This window comes from Anomalospiza imberbis, chromosome 38 (assembly GCF_031753505.1).
Source record: "Anomalospiza imberbis isolate Cuckoo-Finch-1a 21T00152 chromosome 38, ASM3175350v1, whole genome shotgun sequence".
NCBI classification, from domain to species: domain Eukaryota; kingdom Metazoa; phylum Chordata; class Aves; order Passeriformes; family Viduidae; genus Anomalospiza; species Anomalospiza imberbis.
This window is the reverse complement of record NC_089718.1, coordinates 1,172,559-1,189,304: the sequence shown is the minus strand read 5'-3', so window position 1 is coordinate 1,189,304 and position 16,746 is coordinate 1,172,559. Positions and strand designations below refer to the sequence as shown.

Below are 16,746 nucleotides of genomic sequence, written 5' to 3'. Positions count from 1 at the left end.
TCTATAGTCCTAATCCATATGGTCCCAGCCTGTGAAATCCCAGTCCATGGAATCTCAGGCTGTACAATCCCAGTCCATACGATCCCAACCCTAACAATCCCAGTCTACAAGGTCCCAGGCCACATGATCCCAGACTGTATGGCCCTGATCCATATGGTCCCAGTCTGTGAAATCCCAGTCCATGGGATCTCAGGCTCTACAACCCCAGTCCATACGATCCCAATCCTTACAGTGACATTTCACTGCCAGCCTTCCTAACTTCACCCATGGTTGTTGCAGCTCCTGCACCGGAAATTAAATCAGGGCAGGGTCTTTGGTGGCAGCTGCCCTGGCTCAAGGGAGACACGGAGAGAGAAACAGAGCAGGCAAAGAAAGGCAGGAGAGAGAGGAGGACACAAACACAATCAGCTGAGAAGGTGGCAGTCTGAAAAACAGAACAGCAACTGACTGAAAATGAATGGGACAGAAATCAGTAACTCTGAAAGTTTTATTTGCTATCAAATACATCCCATCCACCCAGCCCCACACAATCCCAATCCCACCACTCCAAATTTGGATCCCACTTCTCCCAATCTCCTTCCAACCCCATCACACCCTGGCAGCTGTGGAATCGAGTGAGTTTGGTGCAGGACAGAGTTTTTTTGAGGTGGGAACAAGCCATTGTGAGGTGGGATTGAGCCCTTATGGGATAAAATTCAGTTGTTTCCGGTGGGATTTGAGTGGTTTTGAGGTGACAGATTGATCCCTCTTGACATTTGGAGTGCAAAGATGAGAAGAACATTGCCCAAAATCACCCCAGAATGCACAAATCCTCCAGAATATGTCTCCAAATCCTAAATTCCCCCTCAAAACCATATGAAATGGTGAGACTTTTGACATTTTTGATAAATTTCTTTCTTTTCACCCCTGTTTTAGCTGCTTTCAAGGGATGAAGATGAATCCCAAGAAAATTAAGGCCAAACCAAAAGGAGAAGCAGCCAGGTGTGTTCCCAGCATGGATCACAGGGAATGTGGGTCACCAGGGCTGTGCCCAGCGTGGTTCCTGCAGTGGGGATGGAGCCGGAGCAACGCACGAAGCTCTTCCCGCACTCGGGGCACTCGCAGGGCTTCCCTTACCGGTGCCTCCGTTGGTGTCTGGTCAAGGGAGAGCTGCTGGAGAAGCTCTTCCCACACTGGGGACACTCGTAGGGCCTCTCCCCGGTGTGGATGCGCCGGTGAGTGATGAGGGTGGAGTTGTGCTTGAATCCCTTCCCGCAGTCGGGACAGCAGAAGGGCCTCTCCTCCGTGTGAACCAGATAGTGCCGGAGGAGATGGGAGCTGATCCCAAATCCCTTCCCACATTTGGAACACTCATAGGGCCTCTCCCCGCTGTGGATCTTTTGGTGCCTGATCAGGGCAGCACGCTGCCTGAAGCTCTTCCCACACTCCCCACACACGTAGGGCCGTTCCCCAGTGTGGATGTTCTGGTGCCTGAGCAGGTGGGAACTCCTCCTGAAGTTCTTCCCACACTCCCCACACTCGTGGGGCCTCTCCCCAGTGTGGATCTTCTGGTGCCTGATCAGGTCGCAGCTCCTCCTGAAGCTCTTCCCACACTCCCTGCACTCGTGGGGCCTCTCCCCAGTGTGGATGCGCCGGTGCATGACAAGACTGCTGTTGTGCCTGAAGCCCTGCCCGCAGTCGGGGCAGCGGAAGGGCCTCTCCTCTGTGTGCTTGCATTGGTGCTCGAGGAGATGGGAGCGGGTCTGAAACCTCTTCCTGCATTGATCACACTCGTAGGGCCTCTCCCTAGTGTGGGTCCTCTGGTGCTGGATCAGCTGGGAGCTCCATCTGAAGGTCTTCCCACATTCCGAGCACTTGTGGGGCTTCTCCCCATCCTGGAGCTGCTCATGGATCACCAGCTCCGAGCTCTGGCTCAATCTCCGGCCATCTCCCCGGCCCAAGGTGGGTCTTTCCTCCTCAGATCCCTGCGATCTGCGTTTACAGCCCCTCCTCGTGCAGCATCTCCGGGGCTTTTCCTCCCCGTTGGGTTCCTGCACTCTGGAGCCGCTCAAAACGGCCTCTTCCACGAGGTTCTGCTGCAGGGATTTGTCATCCCTGCTCTCCATCCTCAGTTCCTGCTCTGGGGGAGGAAGGACAAGGACAGGGTCTTCCTCTTCCTCACAGCCTCCCAGGGGCTGGGAATGGGAAATCCTGGTTTGGGGAAAACAAAGGATGAGCACAGTGAGTTTGACGGTTCCTCTGCCTGACTCCATCTCTAGAAGTCCCTGGCCACCTGGGCTCCACTGAAACCTCCCAAACACCAAGATTCAGCCCTGAAAAAGCCTCCCAGGAGTTCCCCGTCCCTGCTCCCTCCCCTTTGCTGTTCGGGGCTCCCCCCTGTCCCAGCTGCTGGGGGTCACGCTTGGATTGGGGGTCCCCCTTCTCCTCACTGCCCGCCCTCCCCAGGCTGCTGGCAGTCCCAGCAATCCCAAAAGCTCCCCCCTCTTGGCTCTCCCCATTTAGGGCTGCCGGGGCTTTTTGGGCTCCCGGACTCTCTTCTCCCCTTCCTCTCTGCTTGGGGCTGCAGGGGCTCCAAGGAGTCCCCCCTGGCCCTCTCCAGGCTCTTGAGGGTCCCGCCGATGGCGGCGCTCCCCCCTGGCTGGGCTCCCCACTTTGGGCTCCTGGGGGACACAGGGCTCTGCTCCTCCAGGCTGCCTCTGCCGGCAGCCGCCACCGGGACCCCCAATGTCCCCCCAAGGGGCCTTTTCCACTCGGCTTTGCAGTTCTTCATTCTCCAAACATCCCCCCAAAAAACCCGACCCAGGGACCCCCCAGGATATCTGGGCCGAGCTCCCCCTCCCCGCTCACCTGCTGGATGGGGGGCGATGATCCCACAGGTGGGGGCTGCGAGTTCAGGGAGGGCTCGAACGCGTGCTTCCAGCTGCTGTCCTTGATCCGCCTTTGTCCCTCCTCTTCCTCTTCCTGCCGTTCCTCCTCTTCCATCCCCGCTCCTCCTCCTCCTCCCTAACCCCACCTCCTTCTCCTCTTCCATCCCTCCCCTTCCATCCCTCCTCTTCCATCCGCCCTCCTCCTCCTCCTATTTCCACCCCCCCTTTCTCCTCCTCCCTAAGCCCACCTCCTTCTCCTCCTTCATCCCTGCCCTTCCCTCCTCCTCCTCCTCCCCCAGGAGCAGCGACACCCTCGGTGCCCCGTTCCCGCAGCCCTGGCAGCCCGCGGCAGGAGCGGGGATGGAGCCGGGACAGGTCGGGATGGGCAGCGCGGGGCTCTCGGCTGCTCGCACTCGCTGTTCCAGGGGGGAACCCGGCCCGGGCAAAAGGAGAGGCAAACTGGGAAAACTGGGGGCTGCACATCCAAACTGGGCCTTGCTGGGGACCCTGCCTGGGCACTGCCAGCCCTTGGGACTCCTCTGGGGACATCCGGGAGGGGGGAACGCACAGAGGGCTGGGGGATGCCAGGAGTGGCAGCACTGGCAGGGACTGGGCTCTACTGGGATCATTCTGGGATCATACTGAGGTCATACTGGGAGGCACTGGACACATACTGGGAGTGTCTGAGAGTGACTGGGAACACAGCCTGCACACCATCCCCCATACTAGGGGTGAGTGGCAGCAACTGGGAGCACACGGGGAGCCAATGGCATCATACTGGAACTGACTGGGTTGATCTAGCTGGAGGCAACTGGGGTCCCGGGAGCCCCAAACTCCTCCATCCCTAAATGGGGAGATGGAAAAGGGGGGAACTTTTCATATTCCTGGGACTCCTGGGGAGGGTGGAGATTGAGTAGACAGGGAGCCCCAATCCAAGCGTGACCCCAGCAGCTGGGACAGGAGAGAACCCCAAACACCAAAGGGGAGGGAGCAGGGACGGGGAACTCCTGGGAGGCTTTTTCAGGGCTGAATCTTGGTGTTTGGGAGGTTTTTATGGAGCCCAGGTGGGCGGGGACTTCCAGAGATGGACTTGGGCAGAGGGACCTTCAAACTCCCTGTGCTCATCCCTTGTTTTTCCCAAAGCAGGATTTCCCATTCCCAGTCCTTGGTTGCATGGAGGAGGAGGCTGCGATGAAGAGGAAGATGTCCCATGACAGCCAAGCAGGTGAGGAGGAAGTCAGTGCCCCTTTCCCCCTCTCTCCTGCTCCATCTCCCAGCCCAGCACGGCCCCTGGCTGCAGGACAGCCCCGCTCCGGAGCACGGGAAGAGCTTCAGGCAGAGCTCCCACCTGATCCAGCACCAGATGATCCCCACCAGGGAAAGGCCCTGCGAGTGTGGGGAGTGTGGGAAGGGATCCAGCTGCAGCTCCCACCTCGTTGTCCACCAATGCAACCACCCTGGGGAGAGGCCCTGCGAGTGTCCCCAGTGTGGAGAGAGGTTTCAGACCGGCTCCACTCTCCTCAGGCACCAGCGGATTCACACGGAGGAGAGGCCCTTCCGCTGCCCTGACTGCAGGAAGGGCTTCAAGCACAACTCCAACCTCATCACCCACCAGCGCATCCACACCAGGGAGAGGCCCTGTGAGTGTGGGGAATGTGGGATGAGCTTCACCCAGAGCTCCAGCCTGATCTGCCAGCAGAGGATCCACACTCAGGAGAGGCCCTACGAGTGTCCCCAGTGTGGGAAGAGCTTCTCCAGGAGCTCTGACTTGACCCAACACCAACAGAGGCACCAGTAAGGGGAGCCCTGCAAATGGCCCAACTGCAGGAAGAGCTTCGTGCGCTGCTCCAGCTTCATCCCCCACTGGAGGACCCACCAGAGCCCTGGTGACCCACATTCCCTGTGATCTGTGTCGGGAAGACACCTGGCTGCTTCTCCTTTTGGTTTGGCCCTAATTTTCTTTTGATTCATGTTCATCCCTTTGAAAAAGACAGAATTGGGATAAAAGTCAACAAGTTCAGCAAAAGCATCTTAAGCCTCACTTTTTACGGGTGTTTCAGGGGAACCTGGGATTCAGGGAGATGCTTGGGAGGATTTGGGGGTTTTTGGACTATTTGGTGTAGTTGTCTCCCTTTCTTGGCATTCAAAGGGATGAGAGGGTTTGATCTGTCACCACAAACCACTCAATGCCACTGAAAACTACTCAATCCCACCCCAAAATTACTGGATTCCACATCCCCTCAGGGTGGAATGGGGTTGGAAGGGGATTGGGTGAAGTGAGATGCAAACCAGGAGGGGTGAGATGGGCATTGGGTGGGGCAGGATGGGTGGGATGGCGTTTGGGCAGTGTGAAATGGGGGAAATCCAGCTTGGGAAGGGGGTGTTGATGTCCAGCAGGGGTGGGATGGGTTGGGGTTGGGACTGGGGAAGTGGGGTGGGGTCTGGAATGAGACAGGCAAAGTTTGGGGATGATGAAGGGAGGGGGAGGCCGTTACTGAGTGAGTTTTGGATATGAAAACAATGACACGGCCCACGGCCCCAGAGCTCACAGCAGCTGAGATGGTGCTGGATCCAAGGCCAGCTGTGGATCTCTCTCTCCCTCTCACTCTTCTCCTGATTTCCTCTTCTCGAAATCCACACCTTCTCTGGGCACTTCTCAAATCCACACCTGCTCTCTCCTGTTCCAGGGAAGTCTTTTTTCTGAATCCCTCCCCAAAACCGACTCACTTTCCACCTGGATCCATTCTCCCTTGTGCTGTCCTTGCCTGCCCTCGTACAAAGTCCCTGTCCAGCTTTCTTGTAGCTTGCCCTCAGGTACTGGAAGGCCACAGTTGTTTCAAGCCCAAGTCCCTTGGCCAGGCTGAAGAAGCCGAGCTGTGTCAGCCTTTCCTTGCAGGAGAGGAGCTGCAGCCCTTGCATCATCTCGGTGTCCCTCCTGGGCAGCTGCTGAAGCGTGTCCACGTCCTTGCCGTCCGTGCTGGGGAGCCCGGCAGAGGCGGACGCAGCACTGCAGGCGCAGCGTCAGCGGCAGGGAGGAGACACGGCCCTGACTGCGGCTCCGGGAGCAGCACTTGGCGATCGGCCGCCCGCACGGCAGAGAGCCGGGGCCCTTGTGCCTGCCCTTCTCCCCAGGGCGCCTTTCCCCGCCGCTCGCCCGCTCGCCCGCCCGCTCGGGGGAAATGCACCCTGTGCCGCCCCTCGGTGCCGCCCCTTGCCGCTGCCCCGGGGGCTCCCCGGGGCCGTCTGGAGGGCCCCGGGCCTCACCGTGCTCAGCCCAAGGCCATGGAAAAGCAGGTTAAAACACCCGCCCAGAAAGTGCCCTAGGATTCCAAGGTCAATCTTTTCTCCACAGCACGGCTTTGCTATCAGAGTCTGGACGGGATTATGAAATCACCAGGAGAAAAGAGCATGAACAAATTCTGCTTTGGCACTGCCTCAAGGCTTTGAGGGAGAGGCTTTGTGCTGCTTACTCACTCACAGGGATGCACAGAAAGTGTTGAAATGGTAAAAATAGTCAAAACCTCATAGAAATTGGAAGGAAAACCTGAGGCACGGGCAGCTAGCGCCTCAGAAACTCGTGGCTTTTGCTCCTCTCTTCTACCTGCGAGCCCCCTGGGCAGGGGCAATTCTTCCAATTGCCTCGGCGTGGCTGTGGCTGGAAAGGGCAGTGAGCAGATGGATTTAGCTTCTCCTGGCAGCCCCTGAGATGCCAGTTGTCATTTGTGTGCGCCGAGGATTCCACTTCAGACTCGGAACTTGCGCAGCTGCTCCTCGGGCGCTGCTCGCACGCAGGCGCAGCGGTGCTGCAGCAGCTGTCCCGCACACAGGGAGGGCTCTGGAGCCTCCCCAGGGCCACCAAGGAGCGCGGGAGGGAACGTGCCCGGCACCTGCTGCAGGACCGTGGGGCTGCGGGGCATCCTTGGGTCTCTTGGATGGGGGAGGGAGCGAGGCAAATGGAATCCAGATGAGACAGGGATCAGACAGCCCCATGCCAGGCAGCGTTTTCTCCTCTGAGAGCTCCTCCGAGCTGAGCGAGCTGGTGAAGCCTGCGGAGCAAATGAGACCCGGGAGTGAGGGAAAGGCTGGCTGGGAAGGAGTCAGATAAACCCGTGTGGGCATTTCCCTTTCCAAGGGGCTCCTGGGCAGACAAAGGAGACAAGAAGGAGGCCCCACCTCACGACATTCCCTTTTTTCCTTCAGGAGCTCTATTGCAGTCACTGCATACAAGAGTTGACTTGATCCCCTTGATGCCAGGGAGCACCAAGAGCTTGAACCTCGCTGGAGTCCAGCCCTGCCTGCCTACCACTGAGCAGAGGGAAAAGATGAAGAACCTGGGCAGGGCTTGAGCCAAATTGGCATTTTGCCACTTCTGATTTCCTCCCAGCTTTTGCAGCAGGGCGACAACCCCATGGCTGCAAACCACTCCCTTTTGCAAGGCAGACATGGACCTCGCTGGTAGCTCAGGGCTCTTGAAGGGGCTGCTGCAGTTGGCACCAGGAGCTGTTGTTGAACTTTTCCCATTGCTTAACCCCCCCTGCCAAATGCCATCAAGTGGCTGAGGAAGGACACAAAAAGATTAGCCTTGAGGAAGGGAGGCCAAAACCTTGGAAAAGGATGAAAGAAATGCTCTGATCACGACGATGACAAAAAAATATAACAATTTATTTTTGACAGCAAACGAGCACCCGCCGCCGTCCAGCCCTCCCAGACTGGCAGGCCGCGCGGAGCCGTTTCCATGGCATGAGGTGCTGGCAGCCTGCGGAGAGAAACCAGAGAGCCACGGTCAGTCACAGAAGGCTCCTGTCCCCCTGTCCCACCATGGCCTGGGCCCGGGCCAGGCTGCTGGCTGTGCTCAGAGCCCAAACCTCCCGAGCCATTCCCTGTTTGGAGAGAAGGGCAGTGTGGCAGGCCACGTTCCACCTCCTCCGCTTAAGCACAGCACAGCAGCCTCCTCAGCAGCTGCCAGGGTGGGATGCCCGTGTGCCCGCTGCCCGAAGCCCTTCTGCCAGCCCAGCTGTGGAGCCACGTGCCCACCTCTGGAGACCTGCTGCCAGGAGAGGAGCCGATCCCGCACCAGGTCCTCGTCCTTCTTGAAGGGGATGTCCCCGCAGACCGTGGCCCCTGGGGTAGTGCTGGCACTGGAGGTGCTCCACGGACGGTGCAGGCGCTTCCCCGTCCGGTCCAGGCACCAGGTGTAATCTTCCTGGGAAAACAAAGAACAAATGCATGAAATCAATTCAAAACGAGACCTGGAAACAAGAAGAAGCTACAAAGCCTGTCACCGTTTCACGGGCCTAAGGAGGGTCTGACCACTCCATGCAAAAATTAAACCTGTCCATGGGTAGGGAAAAACCCCACCTTTCCCGCCCGTGAACGCACCCCTTCCTCGAGGGCCTGCAAAGCAGATCAGCTGGGGCACGGCTTCAGAACCCGTCCCCCTCTGCTGCCCCCATCCACATGGATGGATGCTTTGTCAGGCTGGCTGCCCCCGCCCCAGCCCATGCCAGGCTGGCTGGCAGAAGCTGTCAGCAAGGCCAGGAGCCGGCTCCTCTTCCACAACACCCGTCCCCTGTCCCACCAAAAAGCAGCTTGGTGGCCGGGGGAAAAATTAATATTCCCCAGTGCCGCCGAGCGGGGAACCTGCGGCGCGTGGCCAGCCCGAGCCCTGCCATGCCTGGAAGCACGAGCATCCCCCCGCCCCTGCGCCGGCTGGGGACTCATCTTGATTTCATCGGGGCGCAGAGCGTGTCCTCCAGGAAGGGGCCGCAGCCAAAGCCACTCGGCTTTGCCCCGCCAGCGGCCAGCTCGAGGATGGGGTTCCCAGCTCCACGTGGTGCTCCAGAAGAACACGCCAGCTGTGCCTCGGCTTGCGGGCTCATCTCGATGCCATTGAGCTGCCGGGGGATGTTTCCCCTGTTCCAGTCCGTGGCACCTTCACCGCACTGCCACCCCTTCTCCAATGGGACGGGGAGCACTGAGCCGCTCCCTCCACAACTCGCCAGGGACCAGCGGAAGCATCTCCTCGGCTGCGCTCTCTCCTCCGGGCCACGGCCGCAGGGAAACGCTCCGGGGTTTTCTTGGAGTGCCACGAGACGCGTGCAGCTGGTACTTGCTGGGCTCCTGGATCCTACTGAGCAGAGGGATGGATCTCTGCTGTCTCCTGGGCCAGGCAGGGCTCCTGCAGCCAAGAATGCTCAAAAAGGTCTTCCAGTGATGGCCTGTCTGCGGGCTCCATGGATAAACACCACCTGATGAGGTGCTGGCACCCTGCAGAGAGAAACCAGAAACCGCCACTCAGCGGGACAAGGCTCCTGTCCGTGCTCGTGCTCTCCCACATTCCACGGTGCCCAGGCCACACTAGGAGTGCTTGGAGCTGCAGCCAAAAGCTTCCCATCGATCCTCCCTTCCGGAGGAGAGCAGCCCAGAGGCACACGTGCCACCTCCTCCAGCTAACCCAGGAGATCAACCTCCTCACTAGCTGCTGGAGCGGGACGCTTCTGTGCCAGCTGCCCCCTCCCAACCCCGTTCTTCCTCCCGAGCCTTGAAGGCGCATGCCCACCTTGAGACACCCGGGGCGGGAATAAGAGCTGGCCCTGGACGATGTCCTCGTTTGTGTGGAAAGGAAGGTCCCCGCAGACCAGGTCATAGAGCAGGATGCCCAGGGACCAGATGGTGGCTGGCTGGCCATGGTAGCAGCCAAAGAGGATCCACTCCGGTGGGCAGTACTCCGGCGTTCCTATGGGACACGGGCACAGCTCATCAGGCCCATGCTGCTCCCTCCCTCCCTCCCTCCCAGCCAGCTCCCGTCCCACAACAGCCAGCCCCTGCCCCGCCGAAAAGCAACTTGGCTGCAGCCGGCTGAAGAAGGATTCCCCCTCCTGCCCTGCCTCCCTCTTCCCCCTCTGCCAGCAAAGGGGGGAACCTCCGCTGCCCGGCTGGGCCTGGCTTTGGGCTCACCTGACATCCGGGTGTAGAACGTGTCCTGGAGGATCGTGCCGCAGCCGAAGTCGATGAGCTTGGCCTCGCCCGTGGCCAGGTCGACGAGGACGTTCTCGGCCTTGATGTCGCGGTGCAGGACGCCGCGGCTGGTGCAGTGCCGCACGGCCTCCAGCACCTGGCGGAACAGCCCCCGCGCCACGGGCTCCGTCAGGAACCCCTGCTCGGCCAGGAAGTCCCAGAGGTCCTGACAGTGCTGCGGACGCTCCATGACCAGCGCGAAGCCGTCGGGCAGCTCGAACCAGTCCAGGAGCCGCACGACGCCGTGGAAGCCAGGGCACGACACCATCCACAGCAGCGCCAGCTCCATGGGCACAAGGGCGCCGTTGTGCTGCGGGGGGACCGCGATGCCCTCAGCGGGGCCAATGCTGCGCCGCGCCTTGGGCACCCCCTGCCCGGCCCCAGCGCCGCTGGCCATTGCCCGGCCCGGGACGCTGCGCGGCCCCCGCTCACTCCCCGCTCGCTGCCCTCGCAGCGTTCCGGCTGCCACCCTGCCGGGCCTCGCCTCAGCCCCGCCCGGCACGCCCCGCCGGCTTCTCCCGCTGGCCCCGCTCACTCACCAGCCGCGCCCACTCCGAGATGCGATCGCGGCGCACTCGCTTGATGGCCACCTACAAACCAAGGCGAGCGCCGGGCTGAGCTCGCCGCCCGCCACTCGCCGCCCGCCGCCCCCTCCGCTCCGGCCCCGTCTCTTACCGGGGCGCCGTCGGCGAGCCGGGTCCCGGAGTAAACGCTGCCGCAGCCGCCGCTCCCCAGCAGCGGGCCCTCCCGGTAGAGCTGCTCCAGGGGAGGCTTCTCCGCCCGTGCGGGCGGCACCGCGCTCCCGCTCTTCTGCCCCGGGAACCCGACCGCCCGGCGCGCTGCTGCTTGCCGAGCCGCCCCGGGCTGCGGCGGCTCGGGGCCGGCGGCCGAGCCGAGCAGCGGGGGAGCTCGGAGCAGGGAAGCTGCCGGCGACGCTGTCGGGGCCGGGGCGGGCGCGGGGCGGCAGCGGGGCGGCTGCGGGCGGAACCGCGGGAGGGGCTTGGTTCGGGGCCGGGGCCTCGGCCGGGGCCGGCCCAGAGCCCGCGCCAGGCGGAGCCAAAAGACCGCGCTGCTCCGCCAGCACCAGAGCGAGAGGCACTTCCAGCAGCGCCACAGCCAGGTCGGAGAGAGCCCGGCCGAGGCGGCTCCGCGGCGGGACGGGCAGGGCCGGGCACGGGGCGGCCCCGCCGAGCGGCGCCTTGCGGGACGCGGCATGAGCCGGGCTGGGAGAGGCAGAACACGGACGGGACGGGATGGGAATAGAGTGAGTGTGAGAGGGAGAAGGGGATGGGGACCGAGTGGAAACTCGAGCGGAAAACCGATCGAGAGAAGCGCTGCTACTGCTGCTGCTGCTGCTGCTGCTGCTGCTGCTGCTGCTGCTGCGGAACCGCCGGAGCTCGCGAACGTTCCTCCGTTGCCTCCGCGAACCCAACGGAGGAGCCGCCGCGAGCCCCGCGGAACGAAAGACACTAACGAACAAATAAAACCCCAAAGTAATTCCTATTAGAGAAGTAACCAAATCAAACAATGTAGCAATAAAGAAGCCTGTTGGCTTGTGGCTTCTTTCTTCTTTGGCTGAGACGAAGCATTTCATAGGGAAGAATTGCCTCTTCAGGCACTTTATCGAGAGTGGACAGGAGTGGAGCATTTAACTTTCATGTAGGAAAGGGAAATCGTATCAGTAATGTCATCTCTTTTCATCCTCTGCTGAGACAGTTGCAGGCTGCCAAAAGACATGGTCTGCAATGTGGAACTTGGGGCCAAGATCCTTTTTCTGCCAGGGGATGACTAGGGGAAGTATCCCAGAATTGTGGAGTCGTGGTATGGTTTGGTTTGGAAAGGATCTGAAAAATCACTCGGCTGCAACCCCCCTGCTGTGGCTGGGGACCTCTTGCACTAGCCCGGCTTGTCTAGAGCTCCATGCAGCCTGGCCTTGAACACTGTCAGGGATGGGACAGCCACACCTTCTCTGGGCAACCTGTTCCAGGAGAGACTTTTTTCTGAATCCCTCACCAAAACCGACTCTCTTTCCACTTGGATCCATTCTCCCTTGTCCCATCCTTGCCTGCCCTCGTACAAAGTCCCTGTCCAGCTTTCTTGTAGCTTGCCCTCAGGTAATGGAACGCCACAGTTGGGTCAAGCCCAAGTCCCTTTGCCAGGCTGAAGAAGCCGAGCTGTGTCAGCCTTTCCTTGCAGGAGAGGACTGTTATAGACACATATTATAATTGTGGCTTTTGCAAATATTAAAATCGAATTTATATGTGCGATGTTAAAGTTACTTTGTGACAAAGACATAGTTTCTAATTTTGTTGTTAATTAAGCTTAGACACAGTAGTGCAATAACTGATAGAAGTATGCCTGTGTTAAAATGCCTGCTTGGATGGGATAACATCCAATGAACACAGGATGAGCACACCTGTACAGATCTGCCAACCATCAGCACTCACCGTCTGAAGGCAGTGCGGACCAAGGCCCGAACTGGAAGGGATAAAGAGAAGGAGCCAAAGCCCAGCCAAGGAACACGCATGCTCTGAAAAGGCAGACCCAAGGAGGGGCCATGTGAAATAGATCCTGGAAAATGTAAACTCGTTTATGGATATGCATAAGGGGCTATGAATATGCAACAGGCTGGTGTAAGGGAAAAGGTATTTAAGGGGGATCCCCGAAGGTAACAGGGTGGTCTTGGCTGAGTGCCAAGATGCACCCAGCCATAAATAACCTTTGCTCCATGGTCCTTGTCTCCCATTGTCCTTTATTAAACTTTTTACATTTTCACAGGAGAGTGAACGTGTTTTTCACATGGGCTACACATGCTTATACACAATTCTAGGAGGACTAGTATATTTTTGCTACAATGATTGGGTTAATCATCACAAACAAACTTATACATTTTGCAACATGTCTTGCTCATAGAAGTTGATTTAATCTTTCTTGATTCAGTCTTCTTGCAGTCTTCAAAGCTCTGTTTGTTCTTGCCAAGGCATTCTGAATATCAAATCTGTTATGCCAATCAGGTCCAAAGTTCATCAACTCACTTCTGTCCTGGCAGCATGGCTGTGTCTCCGCAAGGAGGGAAACACTGACCGAGAGGATTACAGTAAGGTGAAGGTAGCCTCAGCCTCCCGTGACCGAGCTGCCGGGTATGATCTGTCAGATCCCCTTGAAGGAGCCTCTAGTATGAATGCCCAGGGAAGAAAGGATAACCAGGGCTAGAGGGGCCCTGCCTCGAGCCAGGGAGAGGCACGAGAAAACCGGATTTTTGGTCAGTGTGGATCCGATGGCCTGGCACATCAGAGCCACAGAAATATGAAACCTTAGCTGGCACTGGAGCGCAGTGTACCCTGACACCATCGGGACATACCCAGGACGGCCCCCAGTGAGTCTGGGGGGTGCTGGGGGGCTTTGGGGGATTTTTGGGCTTTGGGAGATTTTGTTTGGAGTTTAGGGGGAATTACTGGGGATGGTGTGCAGGCTGTGTTCCCAGTCACAATGCTGCATTGTTCAGGACTGCTCCCAGCATGGCATTGAACTCCAGAACATTTCCAAGCAGATTATACCGGGAGCACAGGAAGTCAAGGGCTGCATAAAAGGGAAAATCCTGGTTTTTTAATTAACTGCTCTGGGTTGCCTGGATGGGAAATTGCACATAGATATTCATCTCTCAGTTCAGGCTGAGAAAAATAGAAAAAAATTCTCTCAGATCTGAATAAACCAGGCAGGGACAGAAATCAGCACAGGGCCCCTCACAGGCAGCATCAGTGTTGCTTTTCCAGCCTCCTCAGGGTTGTTCTGGTGTTGCCATCAGAGCCTGCAGAGCCAGAGCTGGGAGGGGTCTGCAGGGCAGAGCTGAGCCCCCAGGGCTGGGCTGGGCTCTGGCAGCACTGGCAGGGCCCAGCCCTGGGCACAGGGAAGCAGCTGCTGGCAGGGCCAGCTCCAGGCAGCAGAGCCTGGGCAGGCACTGGGGGGAAGGTGCCCCCAGGCTGTGCTGGGATATTTGAAGTCTTCTCCAAACCCAACTATTCCATGATCACTTTTTTTGCAGATCCCGATGCCAAGGCACCACAAATGTCCAACAGCAGCTCCATCAGCCACTTCCTCCTGCTGGCACTGGCACACATGCGGCAGCTGCAGCTCCTGCACTTCTGCCTCTTGCTGGGCATCTCCCTGGCTGCCCTCCTGGGCAACGGCCTCATCATCAGCGCCGTAGCCTGCGGCCACCACCTGCACACGCCCATGTTCTTCTTCCTGCTCAACCTGGCCCTCATCGACCTGGTCTCCACCTGCACGGCTGTCCCCAAAGCCATGCACAATTCCCTCTGGGACACCAGCACCATCTCCTGCTCAGGATGTGCTGCTCAGCTCTTCTTTTTCTGTTCTTCCTCTCAGCAGAATATTTCCTGCTCACCATCATGTGCTGTGACCGCTACGTGTCCATCTGCAATCCCCTGCACTACGGGACCCTCCTGGGCAGCAGAGCTTGTGCCCACACGGCAGCAGCTGCCTGGGCCAGTGCCTTTCTCTATTCACTGCTGCTCACGGCCAATACATTTTCCCTGCCCCTGTGCCAGGGCAATGGCCTGGGCCAGTTCTTCTGTGAAATCCCCCAGATCCTCAAGCTCTCCTGCTCAGTTTCCTACATTAGGGAACGTGGACTTGTTATGGGTAGTGTTTTTCTGTTATTTGGTTGTTTTGTGTTCATTGTTTTCTCCTATGTGCAGATCTCCAGGGCCATGCTGAGGATCCCCTCTGAGCAGGGATGGCACAAAGCCTTTTCCACCTGCCTCCCTCGCCTGGCCGTGGTCTCTCTGTTCCTCAGCACTGCAACATTTGCTCACCTGAAGCCCCCCTCCATCTCCTCCCCATGCCTGGATCTGGCCCTGTCAGTTCTGTACTCGGTGGTGCCTCCAGCCCTGAACCCCCTCATCTACAGCCTGAGGAACCAGGAGCTCACGGCTGCACTGTGGACACTGATGACTGGATGGTTTTGGAAGCATTAAACTGCTGGCCACTTTCTGCAAATCACTTGTAATAGAAGCCATCTTTGAGACTTCTTGTTGCTTTCCTTTTGGAGATCCTTTTCCTTGTTTTACTTTTCAAATCTTGTCCACAAAGAAAAGCCATTCTTTGTGTCATTTCTCATTTTGTTTCTCTCGCCCTTCCCTGTGGCCACAGACTGTGTCAGTGAGGGGCTGCACTCTCAGTGGCTTTTAACAAACTAAAGGATGTCCCAGCAGAGTTTTCTGCAGAGATGCCCTTTTGTTGCCTTCCCTGGAACAGCAGCAGCAATGTCTGTGTGCAGAGCAGGGGGCAGATCAGTGCTGGCACAGCAGCTGTGCCCAGCAGCAGCACTTGGTGTTGCCAGTGCTGCTCCCGTGGCCCTGCCCCACTGCCCTGGTGGCCCTGGTGTTGCTGCAGGGCCTGAGTGCTCTCGGGGCCAGGCACAGTCCTGGGGGTGGCAGTGCCGGGGCTGCAGCAGGGACAGGCCATGGGCACTGCTGGGGCAGCGCTGACGCCTCAGGCAGGGCCTGGGGGCTCCAGGCTCCTTGCCCAGGCTCTCTCAAGAACACGGCCAGGCCAATGCTCAGCACAGAAAACCCCCGTGAGCAGCCCCAGGCTGGCCGTGGGCAGGCTGGGGGCAAACAGCATGGCTGGTGCTCTGCAAGGGCCCTGGGGGAGACGGGAAGGAGCAGCAGAGCAGGGGCTGATCCCTCCCCAGTGCGCTGGACAGCCCAGGGCAGCGTCCCAGAGCGTCCTCATGGAGCTGCCAACAACATCCCCCCTCTGCAGGGGGGCCTCTCTGGCCTCTCCCCCAGCTCACACAGGTGCCCCATCCTTGCAGGCACAGCCACGGCAGCACCGGCTCAGGAGCCCCTGTTTGCATTGCACACAGCAGGCGGGAGCACCCCCATGCTGCTGCTGTGGGGACATGAACCTGAGCGAGCACAAATGCCAGCAGCCCCTGGGGCCAGGAAGGGCTGGGGGACACCAGGGAAACCACTCAGCTTTGTCCTGGCCTCTGCAGTCAGCCACAAAGTTTGTTCCCATCAGCTGGGAGTTTCCTGTGCCACTGCAGACGCTGTTGCTCAGAGCCAGGGCTGCCTGGCAGCCACCCCCAAACTGCCCTGACCATTTTCTTGGCTTCTCCTTTGCTTTCTTTACTCTTCCCTGGTCCAGATTTCTTCCTGTTGCCCACCCCTGTTCCCTCCCCTGCAAACAGCCCATCCCTGATTGCCCTCTCCTCTCTGGCCCCACTCCCCCATTCCAGTTCCTGACTTGGCACCATGGGAACGGCCCTTGGGGAGCAGGATCATCCCACAAGTGCTGCAGGAATTGTCTGCAGGCTCCTGCAGTGCCTCGTGCTGCTCCCTTGCCAGAGGCAGCCCAGGCCAGGGGGGCACATCTGGGCTGCTGTGTCTGGCTGTGGGGCTGCCTGTTCGGGGCAGTGAGGAGGGGCTGCAGAGGCTCTGCAGGACTGACAGGATGGGCTTTGGGGCTGTGAGGAGGAGCTGAGGGACCTGGGCTGCTGGAGCTTCTGAAGAGGAGGCCCAGGGCTCCTCCTACAACTGCTCCAAGGGTGGTTTCAGAGAATCACAGAATCAGGCTGGAAAAGACCTTGGAGATCATCAAGTCCAACCTGTGCCCTGACACCGCCTTGTCTCCCCTGAGCCTCCTCTTCTCCAGGATAAACAACCCCAGCTCCCTCAGCCGCTCCTCACAGGACTTGTGCTCCAGACCCCTCACCAGCCTTGTTGCCCTTCTCTGGACACGCTCCAGCCCCTCCATGTCCTTCCTAAATTGGGGGACCCAGAACTGGACACAGCACTCGAGGTGCTGCCCAACCAGTGCTGAGCACAGGGGAAGA

At 59.1% G+C, this 16,746-nt stretch overlaps 2 protein-coding genes across 2 annotated transcripts; both read right to left on the bottom strand.

Annotated features, from left to right (window-relative positions):
• Positions 1-911: 911 nt before the first annotated feature.
• On the bottom strand, positions 912-2,997 carry LOC137464189 (zinc finger protein 436-like). Its single transcript, XM_068175506.1, has 2 exons — positions 2,848-2,997; positions 912-2,190 (listed from the first exon to the last, which is right to left on the bottom strand). Exon 2 carries the CDS (start codon positions 2,103-2,105, stop codon positions 1,113-1,115), a length of 993 nt encoding a protein of 330 aa, XP_068031607.1. The 5' UTR covers positions 2,106-2,190; positions 2,848-2,997; the 3' UTR covers positions 912-1,112.
• Positions 2,998-8,932: 5,935 nt separating this feature from the next.
• On the bottom strand, positions 8,933-11,099 carry LOC137464207 (serine/threonine-protein kinase pim-1-like). Its single transcript, XM_068175516.1, has 5 exons — positions 10,560-11,099; positions 10,424-10,474; positions 9,825-10,194; positions 9,427-9,603; positions 8,933-9,134 (listed from the first exon to the last, which is right to left on the bottom strand). The coding sequence occupies exons 1-5, from the start codon at positions 11,097-11,099 to the stop codon at positions 8,995-8,997; spliced, it is 1,278 nt and encodes a 425-aa protein (XP_068031617.1). The 3' UTR covers positions 8,933-8,994.
• Positions 11,100-16,746: the final 5,647 nt, after the last annotated feature.

Coding starts and splice junctions, on each gene's coding strand:
- LOC137464189 (XM_068175506.1), bottom strand. CDS start 2,105: ATGGAGAGCAGGGATGACAAATCCCTGCAGCAGAACCTCGTGGAAGAG.
- LOC137464207 (XM_068175516.1), bottom strand. CDS start 11,099: ATGCCGCGTCCCGCAAGGCGCCGCTCGGCGGGGCCGCCCCGTGCCCGG. Junction 10,195..10,423: donor TCTCGGAGTGGGCGCGGCTG/GTGAGTGAGCGG, acceptor GTCCCCCCGCAG/CACAACGGCGCCCTTGTGCC. Junction 9,604..9,824: donor GTTCTACACCCGGATGTCAG/GTGAGCCCAAAG, acceptor CGTGTCCCATAG/GAACGCCGGAGTACTGCCCA.